Raw genomic sequence first — 20,880 nt, 5'->3', positions numbered from 1 at the left:
CAAATAAAAGCAGGGGTGCACTTCACTGGTATGCAGGTACACATGGGCGACAAAATTCAGAAATGTGTAACATCGGTTGTTTCAAAAGTGTCCTTTGCGTACCAGGCAGCAACTGTCATCAACACATTTGACCCAATCGAGTACCCTACTGTGAGAGATGCCCAGAAAAGAAGGGCAAAACCAAACCCGAGCAGAAGAAGAGTTTTCTCTGAAAAGTGGCTCCAAGAGACTTGAAGCTAATGATGAGTGCACCGAAATGTGGTGCAATAGACGTTGTTTGCATCCACATGTAGCAGGCAAAACAGGTGGGCTTAATACAGGCGTAAAGAATTTTTAAATTATAAATAAGCAAGATTGTGGGTCCAGTGGAGCAGGGATGACCACTGATTTAGTGAAAAAGTTGTCTTACTATCACTACAGCACTTAGTTTTCCTCACTCTCCCTTAGCTGTGGTTGTGAGAGTGATGGACCACTCTACAGATGAGTGGTGTAGCACACTCCTGGTTTCTCGTTCCTTGTGTGTAAAACACCTTAAACAGCCACAGTGACAACAGTCGATGGTGAAAGAATAAAACAGGGAGAGGGACCAGCTTGACCATTTCAGCACCACGGACAGCACTCGATCTACCAACATAAAGCACACGGACTCTAATGCCTGCTCAGGTCTGAAGCTAACAGGGACAAAATAGTGTAATTGACTATGGCCATGGCAGATTGCAAAGGGAATTGGAAAACCAGTCTTTATTATCTGCCATCCCTCTGGGGCACTTGCAAAGCTCATCATCAGGCTTTATCAGGGCTGAAGACATACCGGTACCTTAGGCTTTGACTAAAAATAGGCACTTGGAATTTAGGCTAAATCATACTTGGAAAGTACAGCATGATGAGACTGTGCCCATATTAGGCTAAACTCAGCATATAAAGTATTAAACTATATATCTATCCAATATATACACTATCAATATTAGGTCATTTGCTGTCTTTGAGGCAAAAAGCTGCACATTAATACAAGTAGGTGAAAAATGTCCTCAGGAAATCACGGTAAATACAAGCCAGGCCATGATGGACCAGATATTGGGGACTGTCTGCAAAGCAGAGGCAAATCCAAATCATAATCCCTCCTCTAATCCAAGAGGATTGGGTGCTGGGAGTCACTGCACAGAATGCAACTGAGAGATTGGTTAAATCTGCTTGTCAGTCATAACATAGCTGTCAATCCCTTATCCATCATTGTTTTGAGACAATGAATTTAGCCTTATGTGCCAGCAAAAGAACCATGAAATCAGTGGATAATTTTGGTACATCGGTTGTGCATTTCTATCCAGATTGGCCGTGAAGATTGACAATGACTGAATAAACTAAAATCACAACGATTATTGTGTCTAAAACTGCAAGTTAGCTACTGAAGGCTGCAGATATGAGATACCATCTGCATTAAGATGCGGGTGTCAAAGTCAGTGTAAGTGGTCACTTTAGATGGGCACGCGTTACGCAGCTGTATACCTCGTCGTCAGACCATACTGACACACCGAAAAACTGACAAAGGCACAAAGGACTGAAGGAAATGCTCAAATAAAGTGCCACAAGTAGGAAACGCCTCACTTCGAACCGGCCTCAAACCTCTGTACTTACTTCTGAGTTGGCAGCCAGCTGTTGCCGCGACGAGAAAAGTCGAGTCACCACCCAAACAAGCAATAGCGTAACTTATATGACACCATTTGTCCATATCACACGAGCCCCTCTCACACAGTTCAACATGCTGCCAACCTCCTGTGGAGTAGAACGCACTATATTTCACCGGTGGCACGAGTAAAACGGCCGTTGCGCATGTGACCACACAGCCTGGACACGACCGCCCGAATGACTCTACTACGACCACGGCATGAAGGATTAGTTTCTTGCTCATATGCACACGGCTACATGAGTTCGAGCTAGTACCTTACATAATAATTAATCTGCCACGCAAACTGAGAGCACGGAGTTTTATTTGTTCAGATAATGTTGCCAAAACGACACAAAACCCAGGTGTGCCCGCAACGTGTGAGCTCTGGCTTACCGGGCAGGCACCTCTCCATCACCGCCAAGTCCCAACCGAATCCTGTCCGACCTCGGCGCAGGCTCCATGATCTCATCGGCTCAGCTCCCTCATGACCTGTCCTGCCATCGGGTCCTCGTGGGCGCGCTCTTCCAAGCTGGCGCGTGCGCGAGCTACGCGGCGAGATGGGGCAGCACGAGCAGCAACGATTGGAGGGTTTCTTCCTTCCATACACCTACACGAGCGTCAGTCGGGCATGGCACATTCAAGGTCTTACGTCCAAATTTGCAAGGAAAAAAAATTCAGCGCAAATGCGAGTTGCATCCCGATTTTCATAGACCAGAAAACACAATATACCCTGATAGTCATCAGTAATTTAATCCCATACAAGTGGGTTAGTTTATTCTATCGGATGTAGAGACAAGAGAACTAATCTAAAATTGCAACACATGATTGGGTAAAGCCACAAACCTACTTTCAAATAAAACCTGTGGACCTGCTGCAAGGGGCAGCTGTGCAGTTCACTGTTGATTCACTGTAACTCACCCACAAAATAAGCAAGAATAACCACTTTGTGTCAGAGGTTTCACTCTCAGAAAAGAGGTGCTGTTTGTCAGATAGAACTCCCAGAACTCAAGACAAAAAATTAAGGTGGGATCCCAGCCTACAGGCTCAGAGATGTGTGCAGTGAAACAAGCTGCACTGGCCACACAGCAGGTCTGGCTGTTTGAATGTGTTTTGTTACTTTCAATATTTTTGCATGTGCATCTGTCACCAATCTCCTCCTCTGCTCAGAACCTGCAGAATGAAAGCTTCTCATACATTCTGACATGTTTTTGGTAAACTGGTGTAGCTGGACAACAGATCTGTCCCCAGTTTTCCTCTTAAACTTGTGAAACTGTTTATGAGGAAGCGGTGACAAATCACAGGTGACTTATCTTACTTTGTGGGCACAGCAGGTGAAGTTGTCAGTCATCTGTTGTCTGAGAAATAATCATTAGTTTCATTTCCTCCCAGCGTCAAAGCAAAGTGAAGTGAAATTTTGAGGGTTGGGGCAGTGGTGTTATATATTCAGGGGCACTACATTACTCTCTTGCAATACTTATGAAATCAAGCTAGTCAAATGACACCAAGTCAAGTTTATTTTTGTATAGCCCAAAATCAATGTCTCAGTGTTTATGTACAGTATACAGCCTTGATTAACTTTGCAGCCCACAATAGTAAGCTCTCTGAAGAGAAGGATTACCTCACTAAGAAGGGAAAAAAATGAAACAATCCACATCAACTCTGTCAGACAAAACAACAGAACACACTCTTAATGAGTAAAATATTTACAAATATAATCACATATTAAAAACATCAACCATGTATCATTACATATGCAATTAGGGGTAGGGGATGTTTGTCAAAACGAGATTATGGGAAAAAAGATTTAATGACTAGGACTTCTTTCACCAAATTGCTCTCTATCTGCCATTCATAGGTAGTCATATAAAACTTTCACTCATGTTGTTGTTATAAAAGTTGAGGTTATCTGATGACAACGCCATTCTCACTTGGTTCCAGAATAGCGGTTGAGCCATTGGGTTCCTCGGCCAGGACAACACAGACTTTCTGCACAACCTTTTCCTCAGCTGGAGGTACTTCAGTTTGGGAAACATCTCATCCAGCAGAACCAGCACAGCCACATCTACCTGGTTTGGATAAAAACAGAGATAATTTAGTGTTGTGAAACCATGGCAAGAACTCAGTGGTGGCAAGATTCACACCCACAGAATGCACATGAAAATAAAAAGTTCATTTTACTAACCTTCTCATCCAGAAGCCGCTGCTGAACCATGAAGAAAGCCTGGCGGATCACACCATTCACTGTCTCGCCACCAGCAGCGCCACTGGACAGCACAAACACGGTCTTCATGCTGCTGTACACGGCATTATGTAGATTTTCAATACATGAAAGCCCGGGAATCCAGTCCCTCTCCTCCAAACAGAGACTAAACCGCCTGTGACCTGAGTTCTCCAGATTGACAGTTAACTCCTTGTAGACCCAGTCCCTCACAGCCTGGTTGCTGGTGTCAAACACCACAAAAGCATCATAGTGATACTGTGAATTGCCACCAGCCAGCTGAGAGTAGCCCTTGTGTCCTGCCCAAAGTACCTGCAAGCAATACCACAGATCCCAGCCATAGAGATGCTTCAACAGGGGCAGAACAGTGAACATCACAACCAAGAAGGAACAGACGAGGGAGGCTAAGCTGCCATATATGTCCTGGCAGGAACGCTGGTCCATAGACAGTATGCTCTCACCCTGTTGGGACTCTGGGTATTCACAGTGTATATGTGTGGTGAGATAAGGAATCTGTACTGGAGTAGTACGCAAAAAGTCCGCAAACCAAGACGTATCACAGTCACATTTGAAGGGGTTGGCATGCAGGGTGAGTTTCTGAAGCACACTACCGTTTTTAAAGGGGGCAGGGAGAAACTGATGGTTCAACTCCTTGATCTGATTGTGGCTAAGATACAATTTTTGCAAGGATTTCATCTCACTGAAGAAATTCACAGGTATAAAGGTAAGACGATTGTGACTGAGGTCCAAGAAAGAAAAACATTCCCCAAATTCTATGACTCTATGAGGCAAATAAGAGAGGAAGTTTAGACTGAGGTCCAGGTGACGCAGATTTCTTAGTGTTGAGATGCTTTGCCACGGGAAATAGTTCAGTAGATTGTCGCTGATGATGAGGGTCTCAATACTTCCTGGGAGGTTACACAGAACCTCTGGTGAGATCGACTTCAGTCCATTGTCAGAGATGTCCAGGTAGGTGAGGTTTGTCAGGGTTTGGAAGAACTTTGTGTACTTGTCGTTGTCAGAGTCCCACATAATGTCCAGATGATTTCCGTAGAAGTAGAGGTACTTCAAAGAGCTGCTGATCAGGCTGTGATCTATCCGCATCCCAATGCCATTGTTTGCCAGACTTAGGACTTCCAAGTGAGTCAGATTTTGAATGAACTCCAAACGATGACCCATGCCCCTCATTTTAAAGTGAAACTCGTTGTTACTTACATCTAATACCTTCAGAGTGGTTTTAAGCTCACTGAAAGCCTCTCTATAATAAAAATCAAGTCTGTTGTATGACAAATTAAGAAAAACTAAGTTTTTCATGCTCTCAAATGTCCCACTCTTCAATGTCTGGCTCATGTAATTGAAGGAAAGGTCTAAACAAACAGCGTTTTCCATGCCCACAAACACCTCTTTGTTAAGAGACATAATGTCATTTTGAGACAGGTCGAATGTCAGGTTGTGTCGGCAGAAATTGTCCCAGAGTGTTGGAGACACATTGTCCTCATACAGTTCCAGCCTGTTTGACTGGTTGGAATCCCAGATGGCACTGCCAGATGTGACCTCTCGATCTATCAGCATAAGAGATGGGTCAGGAATATTATTTGTATACAAGTTCTGGTTCTGACAGCTTTTCTGTACCACAATCTCTGATGAGGGACTCAAGCAGCATGGAAGAAAGTTAAGCATGTTTTGGGAGAGGTCAATTTTGATGAGAGATGGTATCTGTTTGAGACCTTTCAAGTCACAGGTACTAATGAAGTTCATTCTCAGTTCCAGTTTCTGTAGCTTTTGAAGTTTGGACAGAACACTGAGGCTCTCGCTTGAAACCACATGGAAAAAGTTGCCACTCAGAAGAAGATACTGCAGACCAGTTATGTTGCCAATATGTGGGGAGAGGATCAGTTCTGGAAATGTCTTCAGCGGTTCATAGTTATAGATAAGGCTAATCCAATTGAGGCCTTTCAGCTCTGAAAAGAAGGTGCCATTCCGTATAACATATGCCAGGAGGTTGTCAGAGAGGTCCAGCCTCCGTAAATTCTTCAAAGGTCGGAAAAGACCCTCTGGAAATGTTCTCAGAGAGTTTCCTCTTAAGCTTAGGTAGGCGATGGAGCTGTTCTCAGCATAGAATGAGTTTGGAAATAGCTGTAGAGAGCGATTTTGCGGGCAAGGAAAGCAGGGCCTGGCTGCATGGTCACAACGCTGGCAATTCCACTCCAAATTCAAATACTTGAGCATAGTCAGGTTGGCAAATGCTCCATCTAAGACCTCTGTGATTGTATTCTCTTTTAAATCCAGATACCTCAGTGAGGATGGCAACCCTATAGGGACAGCTGTCAAATTATTATACCCTAGGGTAAGGTTTTTGAGTTTAGAGAGCTCTCTGAAAACCCCCTCGCAGATGTAAAAGGACTGACCGCAAGGATTCATATAAAAGCAGTTCTTGGAGAGATAGAGCTCATTGAGATATGGAGTTTTTAAAGGCTGGTCAATGTGGAAGATGCGATTATTCTGTAGATCGAGAACCCTCAGGCTTTCAGGTAACCAAGGTATCCTGGTGAGGCTGTTTCCTGACAGATACAAACACCGAAGCTTCGATAGGCTCTTGAAGGCATAAGGGTGGATCTCCAACTCGCATGAGTGGTCTTCCAAAGCTTTCGGGTGACCTGGCTGACAATTTCCCATTATTTTCAGAGTCTGAAGGTTTGGGAGACCCGACAAAGCATGCTGCTTTACTTCCTGTATCTTCGTCCTACTCAAATTGAGCGACACAACAGTGGTAGACTTAATGAAGGGGACAAGCTTGAGTGGTCTGTCAGAGCAGTCGACTGCAGTGGCATTCACATCAGTGTCACATGGAAAGAAGGTGGTCGTTATGGTCCTCACTATCGGAAGAAGCTGACAAAGGATGAGGATATTTTTCAACATAGCCTGAAAAAAAGAAACTTAATTTCAGCTGTTGACGGTTTGGATAGTAGTCTGAGCAGGTAATTTCATTTTGCATAAGATCAAGCATCAACATCACTATATAAACCTGATTGTTAAAGCAGCTTCAAACAACTGCTGAATAAATCACCTTTCATGCCTTTCCAATCAACCATGTCTGTATAAACGAAAGTGAAATTTAATGCATTATTGATGGAAGAATAAAATGGCATCGTACTTACCATAGTGGATATAGCATGTATCTTAAAATTCACATCAGCAGCCAGATGAAGCAAGCTTTAATCCAGGAGGGGAAAGATTATTATCTCATAGTCTGTGCAGTGACAAGAAACTGGATCCACTTATGCAGAAGTGAAAACATGTGGTCATTTGCAAATCATGTGACCTAAGCAAAACTCATACATTTCATGAGTGTTAGATACAGACATCATCTCAGGTGATTTAAAATATAGGATTCTACAAACAGCATCGTCCTTTGTGACAGCCACTTCAGAATATATGTCAAACTGACTTAATGCTCTTCTCTTCTGACTGTAGAGCCAGACCAAAAGAATGAACAGAGAGAAGGTTTTTCCACAGGTGACCAAGGTTGGATGACTTCCTTAATTCATTACAAGTTCTAAAGAAAAGGCATAAGGAAGTAGTTCAGTGACTGCTTTCATATTTCTTTTCAATACAAACGCACGCACGCGTATTCAGAGATTCATCGCACACTGCTCGTACTTTCACACTCGCTTTATTAAGTGCACTGTGTCATGAAATCAAAGCAGTATTGAGTTTTTAAAAACCAAACATTAACAATGAGCAGTGAAAAGACTGAACATGAAGCTAATTTCCTTTGTTTATATAACCTCAAACACAACTACCACCCTGAAAAGCCCTTAAGTTGTATAGACTGCAAAATTAAAAAAAAAAAATCAAAAAAAAAAAAAAAAATCAAAACTGTATGACTAAAATGTGTTCCTGATAAATCCAAACTGCATCCGAACAACTTTAATTCAAGTGCTGTACTAAAACTTCATTTCCACATCCACCTATTAGGAAGTCATTGCGGCAATCACGACAGCCACAGATAGATTACAAGTAAAGTACAGTCATACAAAGTGTGTTCTGGTTGGAGAGCACTTTCAATGCTTTGGCTTTGGATTGGTCCTCACACTGTCCTGGAAACAGAGGCAGAATATCTCTTCCACACAGTAGTGTCCTGCTATCTTTCCCTAGCAGCAACAACAACACACTACCATGACTTTAACTTCACCATCACTGACACAAGTGCTGAATTATCCACAGAGCGATGTTCATAAAGCCATCAGACTCAGCATCCACCTTGGAGAGAGAGTGATTGTTCCCGGGGTACCACAGCAACCTACACAACGTACATCAGAGCATTAGTAAATGAACAATAAAAGCCTGCTGTGCAGTGCATATCTAACATAACCCATAAAACGTGTTAGCAGAGAAGCTGCTTACCGCACTGGGACCTGCTTTGCTTTCAGAGCTCTGTAATATTCAATTCCTTGCTTGTTGGGTACACGCTTGTCATCTTCCCCTAAGGTAAACAATACTGGTGTCTGTACCTAGATGAGAGATCAACTTAGGTTACACTGTGTAACAACACTAATGAAGTCCCATGCACAGTCAAGACACATACACAGAAATACCCATACCTGTGTAACATGTTTAATGGGGGACTTGTTCAGCATCTGTTCCCAAACAGCAGGGTCAGGTAGACAGTCTGTACTGTAGTCATAGCCAGCCTCAAACATGCACCTGCAAAAATCATAGTTAAACATCAAAAGGAGGAAAAAAAACGCACTGAATGGCTTTCAGATCTTCTGTTTTTGCAGTGTTGTTGTGTGCATTATTGAACCCTTCCTTTCCTGACAGCGAGGCAGACGCACGCCCTTTGCTTGCAGCTGAGTGGAATGTCGAGGATGCGCATGATAAAAGAACAAAGGTCGAGTGGTTGTGCACAACTGACACGGTCGTGGAACGAGTAAACAAATGCGGACAAGAGCGTGGGAGTGTGCATGTACCAGTCTGGGATGTCAGTGGAGCCAATCATAGAGGCCAAATTGGTGACAGGGTTGCGAGCCACACAGGCCTTGTAGAACCCTGGGTACTGGCCAATCAGATGACAAGCCAGGAAACCACCATGGGAACCCCCTGAAATGGCCACCTTGTTCATGTCCAATTCGCCACCTTTCAGAACACTTTCGACAGCAAACTGGGAGGGGGAGAAAAACACGGAGAAACTGTAAGAGAACATTTGTGGCGGCAAAGAAAGAAAGATACAGTGTCACCATAAAACAACACCGGAAGTCGCCGGAAGTAGATAACCAATTTCGTGAGTTGCAAACTTTGTAATCGTCACTTTAAACAGCATTGTCAGTTTTATTTGTTTTATTCTTACTTGAACATCCTTGACGTCCTGGGTGCCAATATTGCCAGGTAATGAGAGGATACTGTCCTGACCGTACCCCAGAGAGCCACGATAGTTCACTAAGAAATTTAAAAAACAAAACAAAAAAGCAACCAAAAAATACAGATTGATGAAACTGCACATACTGCAGGACACAGAACAGCAAGTATGGCCTCACAAGTTATGAATACAGGCTTAACACCTCAAGCAGACACACTGCAAGACCCCATTTACAACTGGTATTAAATGGCATCTGTATCTGGACAATATGTCTGTATCTGTACCGATCAGATCTGCCTGACCACATCTGGAGGTAAGTTGGCATAAACGCAATCCATACAATGTGTTGGCACCTGTACACAATATAACATTGACACAGATGTCTGTTTTCGGCGAACATAAAATATTGGTATTGTTCAAATTTAGAGAGCGAGCAAATGAGACGGCTGAAAGAGACATGGCTCTAATCACTAATTATACATCTATTCTGTGTCACGAAAGGACCAAAAGATGTGTTATTAAACAGAACCATGTGACAAATGAAAGCAAAAGGGCTGGGAGATGAATGACATGCAGGTAGAAATAACTATGAGAGACGGGGTGCGATGATTTGCTGTTAACAAGCCATATAATTCATCTGATCATGCAGCAGTCTACACACTGAACTGCCACACACTGACACACTTCAGTCTGGGTCACTGACCTATGCAGGAGACAGCATGTAAAACTTGTCATCCCCATTTACACAAAGATCATCCTATCCATGGATGACCAACCTCTGAGCAGGTGTCACGTTAACATATGAACTTACCCAGCAATACAGCAAAGCCCATCCTGCACAGCACAGACGAGGACAGAAGCCATTCGGCTACAATCACCGAGTGAGGACCCCCTATGTGAAAGAAACATGTTATGTGAAGTACAGACTGACAGTTTGAATTAAAGGCCGTCTGTGTCTTCATGTGTGAGGATGCATATAGAATCAAACATATTAAGATATCTCAGGATTGTTATGAAAGACCATTCTTGATTTTTGACAATATGATTAAACATAGCAACCACTGTTGGCAATGCCAATCATATCTGTGGTAGGCGCTGTTGGCTGAACAGGAACAAATCCCAGAACAGATTCACAGACTTAATCCTAACAATAAATTCAGCATTCTTACTTCTCTATGGAAGCGAATAAATATAGAACATTTCCAATATTAACTTGGATTTTTTTTTTTTTTTGGGGGGTGGGGGTTACTACATTAAGCTGTATAACAATGAACGATTATCACCCTAACACGACCTGACATGACAGAAGCATTATGAGAGTAACCAACCATGAGGACTGACAATAAGAGGCAGCTTCACTCCATCCTTAACCTCCTTTGGTTTGATCAGCAAAGCTTCAAAATCAAGGCCAGCTAGAACACAGAAACATTAGTTAGTCCCACGGAGATACACGGTGGTGGTGTTGCACTCGACGGCAGTGTGTGTAGAGCTATTTCTCACATTTTCTGTACCATTCATGTCTGTGAAACTGTCTAAATACTAAAATGAAGACTTTCTATTCTTACGGTATTGACTGTTGTCTTGCTCTGGGGGAGGGGTGAAAGTCAAGATCTGCCAGTCAATATCTGGCAACTTCTCAGAGTCTTCCAAAGTAACCCAGACCACTTCCTCCTGAGAATCCCTTGCTGGAAGGAACCCCACCCTCTGGACACAGGAAAGCCATTGCAACAGGTGACACAGTAGCTTGTTCATCACATCGAGTTTGATTTTTTGAGTACTAAAGCTCTTTCCTAAAGAGCACAAAAATGAAATTCAGGCCACAGCATACTTAGCATATATATTAAATGAAGACTGCTCTTAATGAAAAGGCTGATCCTACCAGACTTGGAGGGCAGTTTGGAGATGAGCAGCTGACCACCATCAGATCTCTCTCTATGTTCAGCAGACACCAGCTTCCAACATCGGACTCTACAGACAAAGGACATCATTAGACTTAGTTAGCACCAAACTTTAATAAAAAAAAAAAAAAACTGCCCTGAGCATGTGAGCATGAGTAAATCCAAAGCTGATAACTGTGTTGAGTGACTCACGTGAAGTCAGAGAGGTGATGCTCCCAGTGCTCATATCCACCATCAACAGATCCTACAAGATGGACAACAGTTTTTTTTTTTTAACGGAAAAAACACTAAAAAATATTCACAGTCTAGATACTTTTTATGTGCAAAATATAAATTTATCATACAAAAATACCAAGTCTTATGGTCTAATTTTTGTCATAATAACAAGGCATTTTCCAGGAGTTGACTGCACCTTGCGGCTGCGCTGAGGACAAGCAACGATAATCCGCTGACTGTCAGCTGACCAGCACTGAGGGGACAGCTGAGAGCTGTAGATACCAGTGAAGCCATCTGTAAAGCCACAACAATATACACAAACACAAGTAAATTTGATATATAGTGGAAAAAATGGGCATTCATTCATCCATCATCAAATATTCCTTACCCTCTCCAGGTCGCTTCACCACATCCACCACCACCGAGGTCTTCTTTGTGTACCAGTCATACTAGCAATAAAATATACAAGCACAGATGAAAGCTTGTGAGAGCAAGTGGATTTATTATCTCATAAATGGATTTCTGCTTCCACAGATCTAGGTCTCTACGGAATAAAAAAAACAAAAAACAAAAGATGGCGCATCGTGTGAAGAAACATCAGTGAGTGCAGCTCACTTTGTCAAGAAGAGAAACTAAATGTGTCGTATGTGGAAAAGAGGCTCCATCCTGACTTACCATACAGAGTCTGTTGCACTGCATGTGTGGTCCATAGACAGAACACTCCAGGTAGACAATGCGACACTTGTCTGGGCTCAGCCTGGGAGACCACACTGCATTGGTGCCTGATGACAGCTGCTCTGAGGAACACGAACAAATACAAAGCACGTGAGCATCTGCAATATAACAGAGTCTAGCTATACCCGTTTATAGCACTCCAGTTGTCTGATATGAAACACATCAATCAGTGTGAAATGCCGACTTGACAAAAGGATCAGTTTTATTGTGGTGCCTCACTCATGAGACAAGGCAAAAGCATAACAGCTCACACAGTGAGAGATTAAAATGTACAAGACCTGGTGTGTGCAGGTTGGACATTTAAGCAGCACTGTAATTTACTGGATCATGTTTAGGAAAAATCAATTTCTGATTTCAATGTCCCACACAAATGGGAGAAATCCCAGTCAAATATTATCTGTGTTTATAAACCCAATTTTCTCCTTTTATTTTTGCCTCTAGGTGACTAACAGGGACAAGTTTTTGAAATTGGTCCAGTATTGAGCGAGATTCACGAAAACCTGCTAGAATGTAATCCCTCCAGGCTATTGCACACCATCAAGGCACATTCACTAAAAGTGTTTGTCTTTGCCACTGGCAGGCTAGATTTATATACTAAGTGTCAGACAACATTATGGAAAGGATCCCTGGAATCCCTTTTTTTAAAGAGAAAAATCAACTGCTCTTGCCACACTGTAAAACCCAAATGCAACAGGAACTAAACTAAACTCACCAAAACATATATTGGATTGGCGGACATTAGACAGAAACCAGCGTGTATTTTCACATCTAAGTCAGAAATTGTTTTCACCAGACCTTATATGACTGGAAAAATTTATATAATATGACTGACTTCAACAGCTTGCTAAAAGGATCTTACTAAAAAAAGGTAATTGCTGGAGAGTGGAAACCTTATTGCAAATGTAATAATAGAAGACAAGCCTTCATGCATTCATACTTACCACATTTTCCACCCATAAGATCCACATAGAACAAAGATGACCTGACAGAGAAAGAGGAAACATGAATAACGTTCAGTATTAGCCTATGAGCCTAGAAAGGATGGAAATTTGTGATAGGCCTGCTTGAAGTCTTCTCTCTGTTCAACGTGAATAGTAATCACCTCCTGTTGGGGCAGTGCTTGAGGCCAAGTCTGAAAGGCTCATGCCACCAGCCTACAAACACCACACCTGTGTCACCTGGAGCCCAAAATGCCTGCAGAGACACAGACAGAGTAACATAGACAGCGCAAACGCAAGAGTACCAGAGTATGAGCACACTAGACGTGCACAAAAATACGCATCAATCTGCTGTGTCAACCTGTCCAGGCGAGATGTTTTCAGGCACTCCCTCCAATACAGAGACGTTGTCACCCTCGATGTCCAGAACACAAAGCACTGGACAGCTCTTACCGACCAGTGCCTCTCCCCAGTCCTCATGGAAGATAAACTGCTCCCCCTACAGGGAAAAAAAAGCAATAACGCTATAACCTCAGCTGGAATGGAATGCAATTAAGACTGGTCAATTAAGCCTTAAGAGTACTGAAATTCACTTTTACGGCCTCCTTTTTCTCCACGCTCAGGCTCTCCTCCTCATCCCCGGCAGAGGACAACTCTGGTGACTCAGTCTACAAACAGACAATGAAAAGCAAAAACAGTTATTACCTCCGAGTCTGACCTTTATATTACACTAATCCTATCTCCCTATGGGCTTGTACAGCAGCTTGTACCAATGACTTAAAAACGGTTTGCTTTAAATTTTCACCCTATGGAGTCTCATGTGATTCAGCGCTGATTGGCCATCAAATATGTTTTTTCTCACAAACCTGGAAGAAGGATTCTGCCTTAGGTCTCTTCCTTTCTGCCACATACAAGAGATGGGTCTCAGAGTGGGACCACACCAAGCAGCCAAACTGCTCTGTGGATGCAAAACACAGTTTGATTATCACACACGAAGACCAAGTTTCAAGGACATTGGTAGACAAATAAGAATTGCTGACTTGAACTGCAGATGACTCACCATCTTCGTAGACTTTGCCGTGCTTCTTTAAGGCTGTTAGATTGATACTCTTCATCTTGATGTTTTTACTCCAGATCTAAAGGGTCACAAAGGAGTGAAGTCAAAGATAGCGGGTTCAAAAAAAGTGGAACGAAGACATTTATCAGGGTCGGCGAACCAGACAGCCACACACCTCCAGAAACTGTTTGCCCTCTCCTTTGATCGTGCACTCTCGGACAACAGCCTTCATTTCACCCGATGGGGAATCCTTACATAGCAGCCTGACACAGAAAACATACTGATGAGACACTGTTTGCTCAGCGTAGTGTGTCTTAAACCCCGCTAAAGATGAAATGACAAAACGTTTACATACTCTCCTTTGATCTCAGTGCAGTTCCCCGAGGCTCCTGAGTAAACCACAGACTTGTCATCGTGGAATACAATGTACTGTCTGCAAAACTTGACATTCTCATTTCTCTCCAGGTCACGCTGGCTCCATTCTGCAGAAGAAAGTAAATACAGAGCAATTAATATCAATGAACATACACAGAGAACACACAAGGGTCTGAAAAGCTTGGTATGACACAGGCAAACTCTACCTGTATAGATGTTGGTGTATTTGCCTCCATACTGAGAGGTGACGACAGGTCCCAGATCTGCTCTACTCAATGAAGGGAAGAGGCTGAGTTCTCTGTAGAGCCTGGCAATTTCCTCAGGGTTGGTAATCACCTGACAACACGCAGCAGAATAACTCACACTGCGTCTCAGAGATACAATCTGCCTAACAGCGAACAATGCCCTGTTCATGTCCTAGCAAGGAAGCTAGCCAGCTATACATAAGTTGGTATAGTTATTATAGTTAATCACCAAAAGAAGAAGTGAGTTTTTAACGTATTGGCTAACTCCGTTCTGTAGAGCAATCGAGCGATTGCTACGAGAAAAACAAAATAACCAAGTGAACAAGCGTGTTTGTTTCTCGTAATGTCAGACGGATTTAATGTGACCAGGAACTTCCTGTAGCAAGTGACCATAAACAACCGCTGTCAGCCTGCTAGCTTGACTGAAAAGCGGGCAAACGTTAACTTTAATTGAGTTACGACCGAAGACAATGACAACGTAAATTAACGGCAGCGATACATTTGCGCATATATTCAGAGTTTATTTTTGTAGGTTATGTTACCGGTTCAGAGGCAAAGAATACATAGTCAGTTCAGTCTAATCGTACCTGTGATTCCATGTTAGGATTGATCTGTGTCGCTTGTCTGCAAATTTCGGTTGGTGCTCCAGTACAAAGCTAGCGAAAAATAAACGTTACACCTATTACAGCTTCCTAATGTAACATCAAAAATAAAACAAGATGATTGATAAAGAGTTCCAGGGTGAACCAAAATACCGGAGTTTAGGAATGAATTAATGGTAAATAATAATAAATAAATTACATACAGCAATCTACAACATGTGCCAGACAACTTAGAACGTCTATCACCAAAAAGAACAGTTTATTCAAGCCGTGACATATGACTGTGCTTTTATTTTGTAGGCATATGACCTCTGCAACACCCAACAGGAAGCAAAAGACAGAAACAAAACAACTGAGATTTTAACGCCCTCTTGCGTTGTAAACCGTAGTCTTCAGGGTATTTTACATTGTGCTTATTCAAAGACATTGATTTTAATGTGTGGTATTCTCTGCCAAAGCACAGTAATGCATATATATTGACGAGACATATTTTTAAACTACTTTGTAGTTAGTATTCATTCAATTTCTTATGTCTGAATGACAACCACCTCACTGTTTCTGTCAGTCAGCTGGGGTAGGTGGGGTCACAAAGAGCCAAGATGGCTGACTTTGAGGAGCCGCTGTCAGATGAAGAGAAGGTTTGGAGATTATTTAATTCTTTTCTCAACGCCACTTTCTCTTGTTTGTAGAGAGGTACACGTGTTATACGTTAACATAAATCAACGGTCAAATTTTGGAAAGAGAATGACAGTTTTTGGCCACGTATCGAAATGATAAACTTGTGTTTTCAAGCTACTACTAGCTAACTAGCCAATGCTATAAAGCTCATAGTTGGCTAGCGGCGAAATCAAACGACAATAGAGGGGTTTAAACACTGGACACTTGTAATGAAGACTTTAAAGTAGTTGCACCTACATTAGTAATAATAGACGTACCGACGCCCGTTTCTAAAAGTCGTTTTGCAATCTCCATGCCAGTCTGTAAAAATTACAGTGTGGGCTACGTATCCTCTCATATACCGATAGCTAACATTAGCGGCTAACGGTACTTTGCTTTGGATTTCTGGGTCAAACAGATTCTGTTGCAGCTCAAATACTTGTTAGCCTCACATGGCTTGAGATCGGGATATGGGTGCCTGCAGTTTAGAAGGAGCATGGTGACACCCCCATAATACCAGCGGCAGCCGGGTATATAACCAGTTGGATACAAAGCTCAAATTATTGTGAATGATTGGACTGCAGTCCTTCTGCTGCGAGCGAGAATTACAGTTTCCGTGTACTTCACAAGACAATTATCTGAACATCAACAGGGTTTCTAAGGCAGAAACAAGAGTGGTGACATTTTTCTGATAACATCGAGAGACATTTAAGTCTAGTGACGGTCAAGCGGAAAATTCAGAGCAAGATGATGGCGTGATTTTATAGAGACATGACACAGTCTAGACAAGCCCTGCTGCGTTCATAAAGCTGAGTGTGCACTGCTAAATGTCCTGATGTTTATCTCTCCATTTCACTTCAGATGACGAAAACTTTTGTGAAAATCTGTGTTATATTCTCTGAAGGATATTATTATTTCATGAACATGCTTGCTGCTGTTTGTGTCATTGTTTGTTTTTGTAAACAAAAGCTGTAGTCATTCCTAGTTTAAGCATAACAGATGTAAACCAAAATCTTAAGCTTTCTTCATCATAAGAAAAGAGCCCACTAACTAATATCAACTTTTACATATACACACACACAATTTTCCAAATGGGAAAAATTGACAATTGCACATGGTTTAAGTACAGTGATTTTCACTATTAGATAAAAAAAAATGTAACAGTATTTAAAAGAAAAATATAATTTGTATAGACTTGATACAAAAAAGATAAATATGTAATATTGAAGAGAATATGGAATATTGCACAAGATATTGCATGGATGTTAATGGCGAGACGATGAACCACAGAATCACACAGCAGTGCAAGACAGTGCAAAACACAACATATGTAAACACAGTGCTCCATTAAATAATACGGGAGCTGAACAGTCTGATCGTAGTTGAAATGAAGGACCTGCGGTGCGTTCCTTCTTATTCAGCTATTGTTGTGAATTAATTGGTCCTATCTAATTTGCCTCCATAGGTCCGCATAGCAGCCAACTTTGTGACTCATGCCCCTCCGGGAGAGTTCAATGAGGTCTTCAATGGTAAGCAGTAGCTGACGGTGGCAAGATGCCTGCCATAATAATGCTGTATTTAATATAAAACAATGTAATTTCCCTCTGATAATATTTCAGCGTTTTGTCTTATAAGAGCACTTCACAAACAGTGCTTACTTTTTTCTTGCTAGATGTGCGGCTTCTTCTTGACAATGACAACCTCCTCAGGGAGGGGGCATCAGAGTAAGTAATGCTCAATTAAAATAAATGTCATAAATTTAAATCCTCATAATTTACACATTTCAATAAACCTGAGCCTCCATATGGGGGATATATTTACATTTGCAAATTGCAGTATATTATGCATTAGACATGAATATAAGTATGGTCTGTGTTCTCAAACTGATCAGTGAAAAGCATTTTGGTGTCATATTATGAATGCCTGCTGTACGTTTGTGCCCATTTTATTTGCCCAGCTCCTTTGCCCAGTACAACATGGATCAGTTTACTCCTGCCAAACTAGAGGGCTACGATGAGCCGGTATGTTTCATCGTTTTAAGTCTTTTCTATTTATTTTCAAAAGAACAAGTGCCAAAGCCAGACTTTTTCAATGTTTCTTCTCCCTTCTTCATAGGTCCTGATCACAGAGCATGGTGACTTGGGTCAGGGGCGTTTCTTGGACCCCCGCAACCGTTTGTCGTTCCGTTTCGACCACCTCAGAAAAGAGGTGAGTGACGTGCAGCCATATGAAGGAGAGACGGCCCTGAGAAGCTGGAGAGATGCCTGTGATACTTCCCTTAGTGCCTACGTCAAAGAGCACTACCCAACTGGAGTTTCCACAGTAAGGCACAAAAACAGTTTTGACAAAATATAATTTAAGCAATATAGACCTCAATTTACGTATACTCGTACTTACCCATTCCGTTTGTGTGTTGCAGGTATATGGGAAAACGGTTGATGGCCAGCAAACGATCATAGCCTGTATTGAGGGACATCAGTTCCAACCCAAAAACTTCTGGTATAGTGACATCCCTGCACAGCTTTTTAAAATCAAGCTTAAAATGTGTTTGTGTGATATATGTCGCAATTTTTTATTATAGCTTTATTATAAAGGGTATAAATGAACAGTTCTGTGTGTATTTTTTTTATTTGTGGTGAAAGCGGAATAATTGACCTTTCAGTTCCACTAAGGTTCGTGATGCTGCTGTTTGATTGTAATGTAGGCCTCCTCTTCATTTCTCTCACACAGGAATGGTCGCTGTAGGTCAGAGTGGAAGCTTACCATTGGTCAGTCCACTGCTCAAGTGGTGGGAGTGTTGAAAATCCAGGTGAATTGAATTCAGTACATGAATTCATCTGCATAAATGACAAATCAAGGAAGAATGTTAATCAAAAACTGCAGCTTAGTAATAAAGTTCTTTTGTCTCCAGGTGCACTATTATGAAGATGGGAATGTGCAGCTGGTTAGCCATAAGGAGGTCGAGGAATCGATACCAGTAACTGTAAGTAAAAAGTTTATACATAAGCAGTCTTTCAACAGTGGTTTAAAACTTATATTGTTTACAAAGCATTAGACTGGCTGTGTCAGCTCTGGGTATATACACAGGACGTCCAGTAGCAGGGTAAAAGGTGGTGATTACATGTGTTTTTTGTTTTTTTTGTTTTTTAAACAGAACGAAAGCCAGACAGCCAAGGTATTTGTTGACATTATTGAGAATGCGGAAAATGACTACCAGGTAAGTTACCTTTCATTCACTACATATGTTATATGCTAATGTCTAAATAAAAGAAACATTTTGAAATTGAGAAATGTAAAAATATATTTGATATTTGTTTCCCTCCAGACTGCAATCAGTGAGAACTACCAGACCATGTCTGACACCACCTTTAAGGCCCTGCGTCGCCAGCTGCCTGTCACACGCACTAAGATCGACTGGAATAAGATCCTAAGTTACAAAATTGGCAAGGAGATGCAGAATGCCTAGTGGAAGGTCAGGGACTGACCAGGGAGAGGCACTCTCCACTGGGCCCACAACCCACCTATACATGCGCAAGGACTAACCAAAGCAAAACTATATCAGTATGGGGCAAGGAATTAATCTAAAAAACAAAAAAAAAAAGTATAACTGAAGATTTGCAGACTGTTAGGCACAGATATCCGTCTGCTTTAAGGTTGCAGTTATGGAGATAATCATGGTTTTGAGAAAGTGGTTACTTCTGGATGTGTGTTGTGAAAGAGTTGTGTTGGGTCAGTGTGCAGGGCTGTGCTCAGGACTGCTACATTAAAGAAGTACATCCTCCTTTGGCTGGCTAAGGACTTACAGACCTCCATAGATTCAGGTGTCAGAAGTTACAATATTTCTTTTTTTAGTCAAACTGATACAGAATTGTGATCATGTCACAGTAAAGATCACAGCACACAAAGAAAAGAACCAAGGCAGCTGATGAGAGAAATTAAGCACACATATCAGGGTTTGATTTTTGGATGGGAAAATCAGATTTTTGCGAAAGTCCTTGTTTTGTTGTCAGCGTGTATGGTGGAATTGAAAGTCACGTGCATCAGTAAAATTGGGACATTGACAGGAAAATGAATGGCTGTCATCTGATATCTTCGGTGGTACCAAGCTTTTAGTGCTGCTGAGCTGACAACTTAGTAATATGTGGCCAATGAAAGTGACAGTATTTCTACCTGTTGTTATTTAGGAGTAGCATGATCCTCAGCATAGCTCTGTCCTTGCACTGTAGACATTTATGTTTGTCGGTGTCTGTCAGGGCTGAGGGAATGTTCACTTGTTTTCTGTTGTGCTCCACTGATGTATGTGTCTCCACCCATGCAAACTATGATGACTGAATTAAGATAAGGCAACTTCTACGCTGCTGCATCTAAAATGCATTCTCTGTTCTCTTACTTCGGCAACACCACCTCCATTGCTGTACAGCTTTTCCTTTGTGAAAGGGAAACATACTCACATTAACCAAGATTTATTTGCCAAAATCTCTTTCCTATGGTAAAGAACTCCATCCTCCCACCCATGTATGCAAATTTCTATTTTAATATGCTGGTTTATGTTGGAGTCTTAGAATATTGTGCTCCTAACTGTAACAAACTGTATTGGTCAATGCCAATTGAATGCAAAACAGCTGCCACGCAAGGCAAGATCATATACTGTATATGTTACATGACTTCTGTAAGGCCACATCATACTGTATGTGTTACATGACTTCTCAGTAGGCTGACTCTGGATCAGTTACTTGTTAGCTATAGTATGTGCAGTGTTCAACCCTCACACTATACTACAACTGTGTGCCGATCAGTTATAAAGTTCAAGACTGTACTGCCCCATTCTGTTGTGCAAATAAATGGATTGAACATCTTGGCGAGATTGTTGTATTTTTCTCTCCTGCTGTGACACAAATCTGTGCATAGCCTCTTTAT

General features: G+C 41.8%; 4 protein-coding genes across 10 annotated transcripts in view; 1 reads left to right on the top strand and 3 right to left on the bottom strand.

Moving 5' to 3' along the window:
• The window catches only part of LOC143327080 (ERC protein 2-like), a 144,420-nt gene extending 142,276 nt beyond the window's left edge, over window positions 1-2,144 (bottom strand). For all 7 annotated transcript variants that reach the window (XR_013077723.1, XM_076741233.1, XM_076741234.1 and 4 more), the window contains exon 1: window positions 2,057-2,144. The gene's annotated coding sequence lies outside the window, so the exon portion shown is untranslated. The remainder of the gene's footprint in view (window positions 1-2,056) is intronic.
• A 1,112-nt stretch (window positions 2,145-3,256) lies between these two features.
• tlr9 (toll-like receptor 9) lies at window positions 3,257-7,114 on the bottom strand. The gene is made up of 3 exons (XM_076741242.1): window positions 7,040-7,114; window positions 3,846-6,803; window positions 3,257-3,729 (listed from the first exon to the last, which is right to left on the bottom strand). The coding sequence occupies exons 1-3, from the start codon at window positions 7,040-7,042 to the stop codon at window positions 3,523-3,525; spliced, it is 3,168 nt and encodes a 1,055-aa protein (XP_076597357.1). The 5' UTR covers window positions 7,043-7,114; the 3' UTR covers window positions 3,257-3,522.
• Window positions 7,115-7,538: 424 nt separating this feature from the next.
• On the bottom strand, window positions 7,539-15,374 carry LOC143327626 (acylamino-acid-releasing enzyme-like). The gene is made up of 23 exons (XM_076742077.1): window positions 15,292-15,374; window positions 14,666-14,795; window positions 14,440-14,566; window positions 14,260-14,347; window positions 14,088-14,163; window positions 13,894-13,985; window positions 13,621-13,695; window positions 13,389-13,526; window positions 13,192-13,283; window positions 13,031-13,071; window positions 12,030-12,151; window positions 11,743-11,803; window positions 11,551-11,648; window positions 11,331-11,382; window positions 11,120-11,208; window positions 10,806-10,944; window positions 10,569-10,652; window positions 10,052-10,132; window positions 9,232-9,320; window positions 8,855-9,045; window positions 8,486-8,588; window positions 8,289-8,395; window positions 7,539-8,184 (listed from the first exon to the last, which is right to left on the bottom strand). The coding sequence occupies exons 1-23, from the start codon at window positions 15,301-15,303 to the stop codon at window positions 8,079-8,081; spliced, it is 2,193 nt and encodes a 730-aa protein (XP_076598192.1). The 5' UTR covers window positions 15,304-15,374; the 3' UTR covers window positions 7,539-8,078.
• Window positions 15,375-15,893: 519 nt separating this feature from the next.
• capza1b (capping actin protein of muscle Z-line subunit alpha 1b) lies at window positions 15,894-20,818 on the top strand. The gene is made up of 10 exons (XM_076741788.1): window positions 15,894-15,944; window positions 17,429-17,492; window positions 17,636-17,687; window positions 17,921-17,984; window positions 18,079-18,285; window positions 18,383-18,462; window positions 18,694-18,772; window positions 18,875-18,946; window positions 19,118-19,180; window positions 19,289-20,818. Exons 1-10 carry the CDS (start codon window positions 15,906-15,908, stop codon window positions 19,427-19,429), a joined length of 861 nt encoding a protein of 286 aa, XP_076597903.1. The 5' UTR covers window positions 15,894-15,905; the 3' UTR covers window positions 19,430-20,818.
• The last annotated feature ends 62 nt before the right edge of the window (window positions 20,819-20,880 follow it).

Source organism: Chaetodon auriga, chromosome 10 (genome assembly GCF_051107435.1).
Source record: "Chaetodon auriga isolate fChaAug3 chromosome 10, fChaAug3.hap1, whole genome shotgun sequence".
In the NCBI taxonomy this organism is placed as follows: Eukaryota; Metazoa; Chordata; class Actinopteri; order Chaetodontiformes; family Chaetodontidae; genus Chaetodon; species Chaetodon auriga.
The sequence above is the reverse complement of the archived record's forward strand: the minus strand, read 5'-3'. Positions and strand labels throughout refer to the sequence as shown.

Bases quoted from the DNA above. Each gene is read 5' to 3' on its own strand.
- tlr9 (XM_076741242.1), bottom strand. The intron at 3,730-3,845 runs GTTAGTAAAATG...TATCCAAACCAG, and splicing joins AGCGGCTTCTGGATGAGAAG to GTAGATGTGGCTGTGCTGGT.
- LOC143327626 (XM_076742077.1), bottom strand. The intron at 14,567-14,665 runs GTAGAGTTTGCC...TTTCTTCTGCAG, and splicing joins ATACACCAACATCTATACAG to AATGGAGCCAGCGTGACCTG. The intron at 8,396-8,485 runs GTATGGGTATTT...TCTCTCATCTAG, and splicing joins CCATTAAACATGTTACACAG to GTACAGACACCAGTATTGTT.
- capza1b (XM_076741788.1), top strand. From the start codon at position 15,906: ATGGCTGACTTTGAGGAGCCGCTGTCAGATGAAGAGAAG. The intron at 17,688-17,920 runs GTAAGTAATGCT...TTATTTGCCCAG, and splicing joins CTCAGGGAGGGGGCATCAGA to CTCCTTTGCCCAGTACAACA. The intron at 17,985-18,078 runs GTATGTTTCATC...CCTTCTTCATAG, and splicing joins TAGAGGGCTACGATGAGCCG to GTCCTGATCACAGAGCATGG.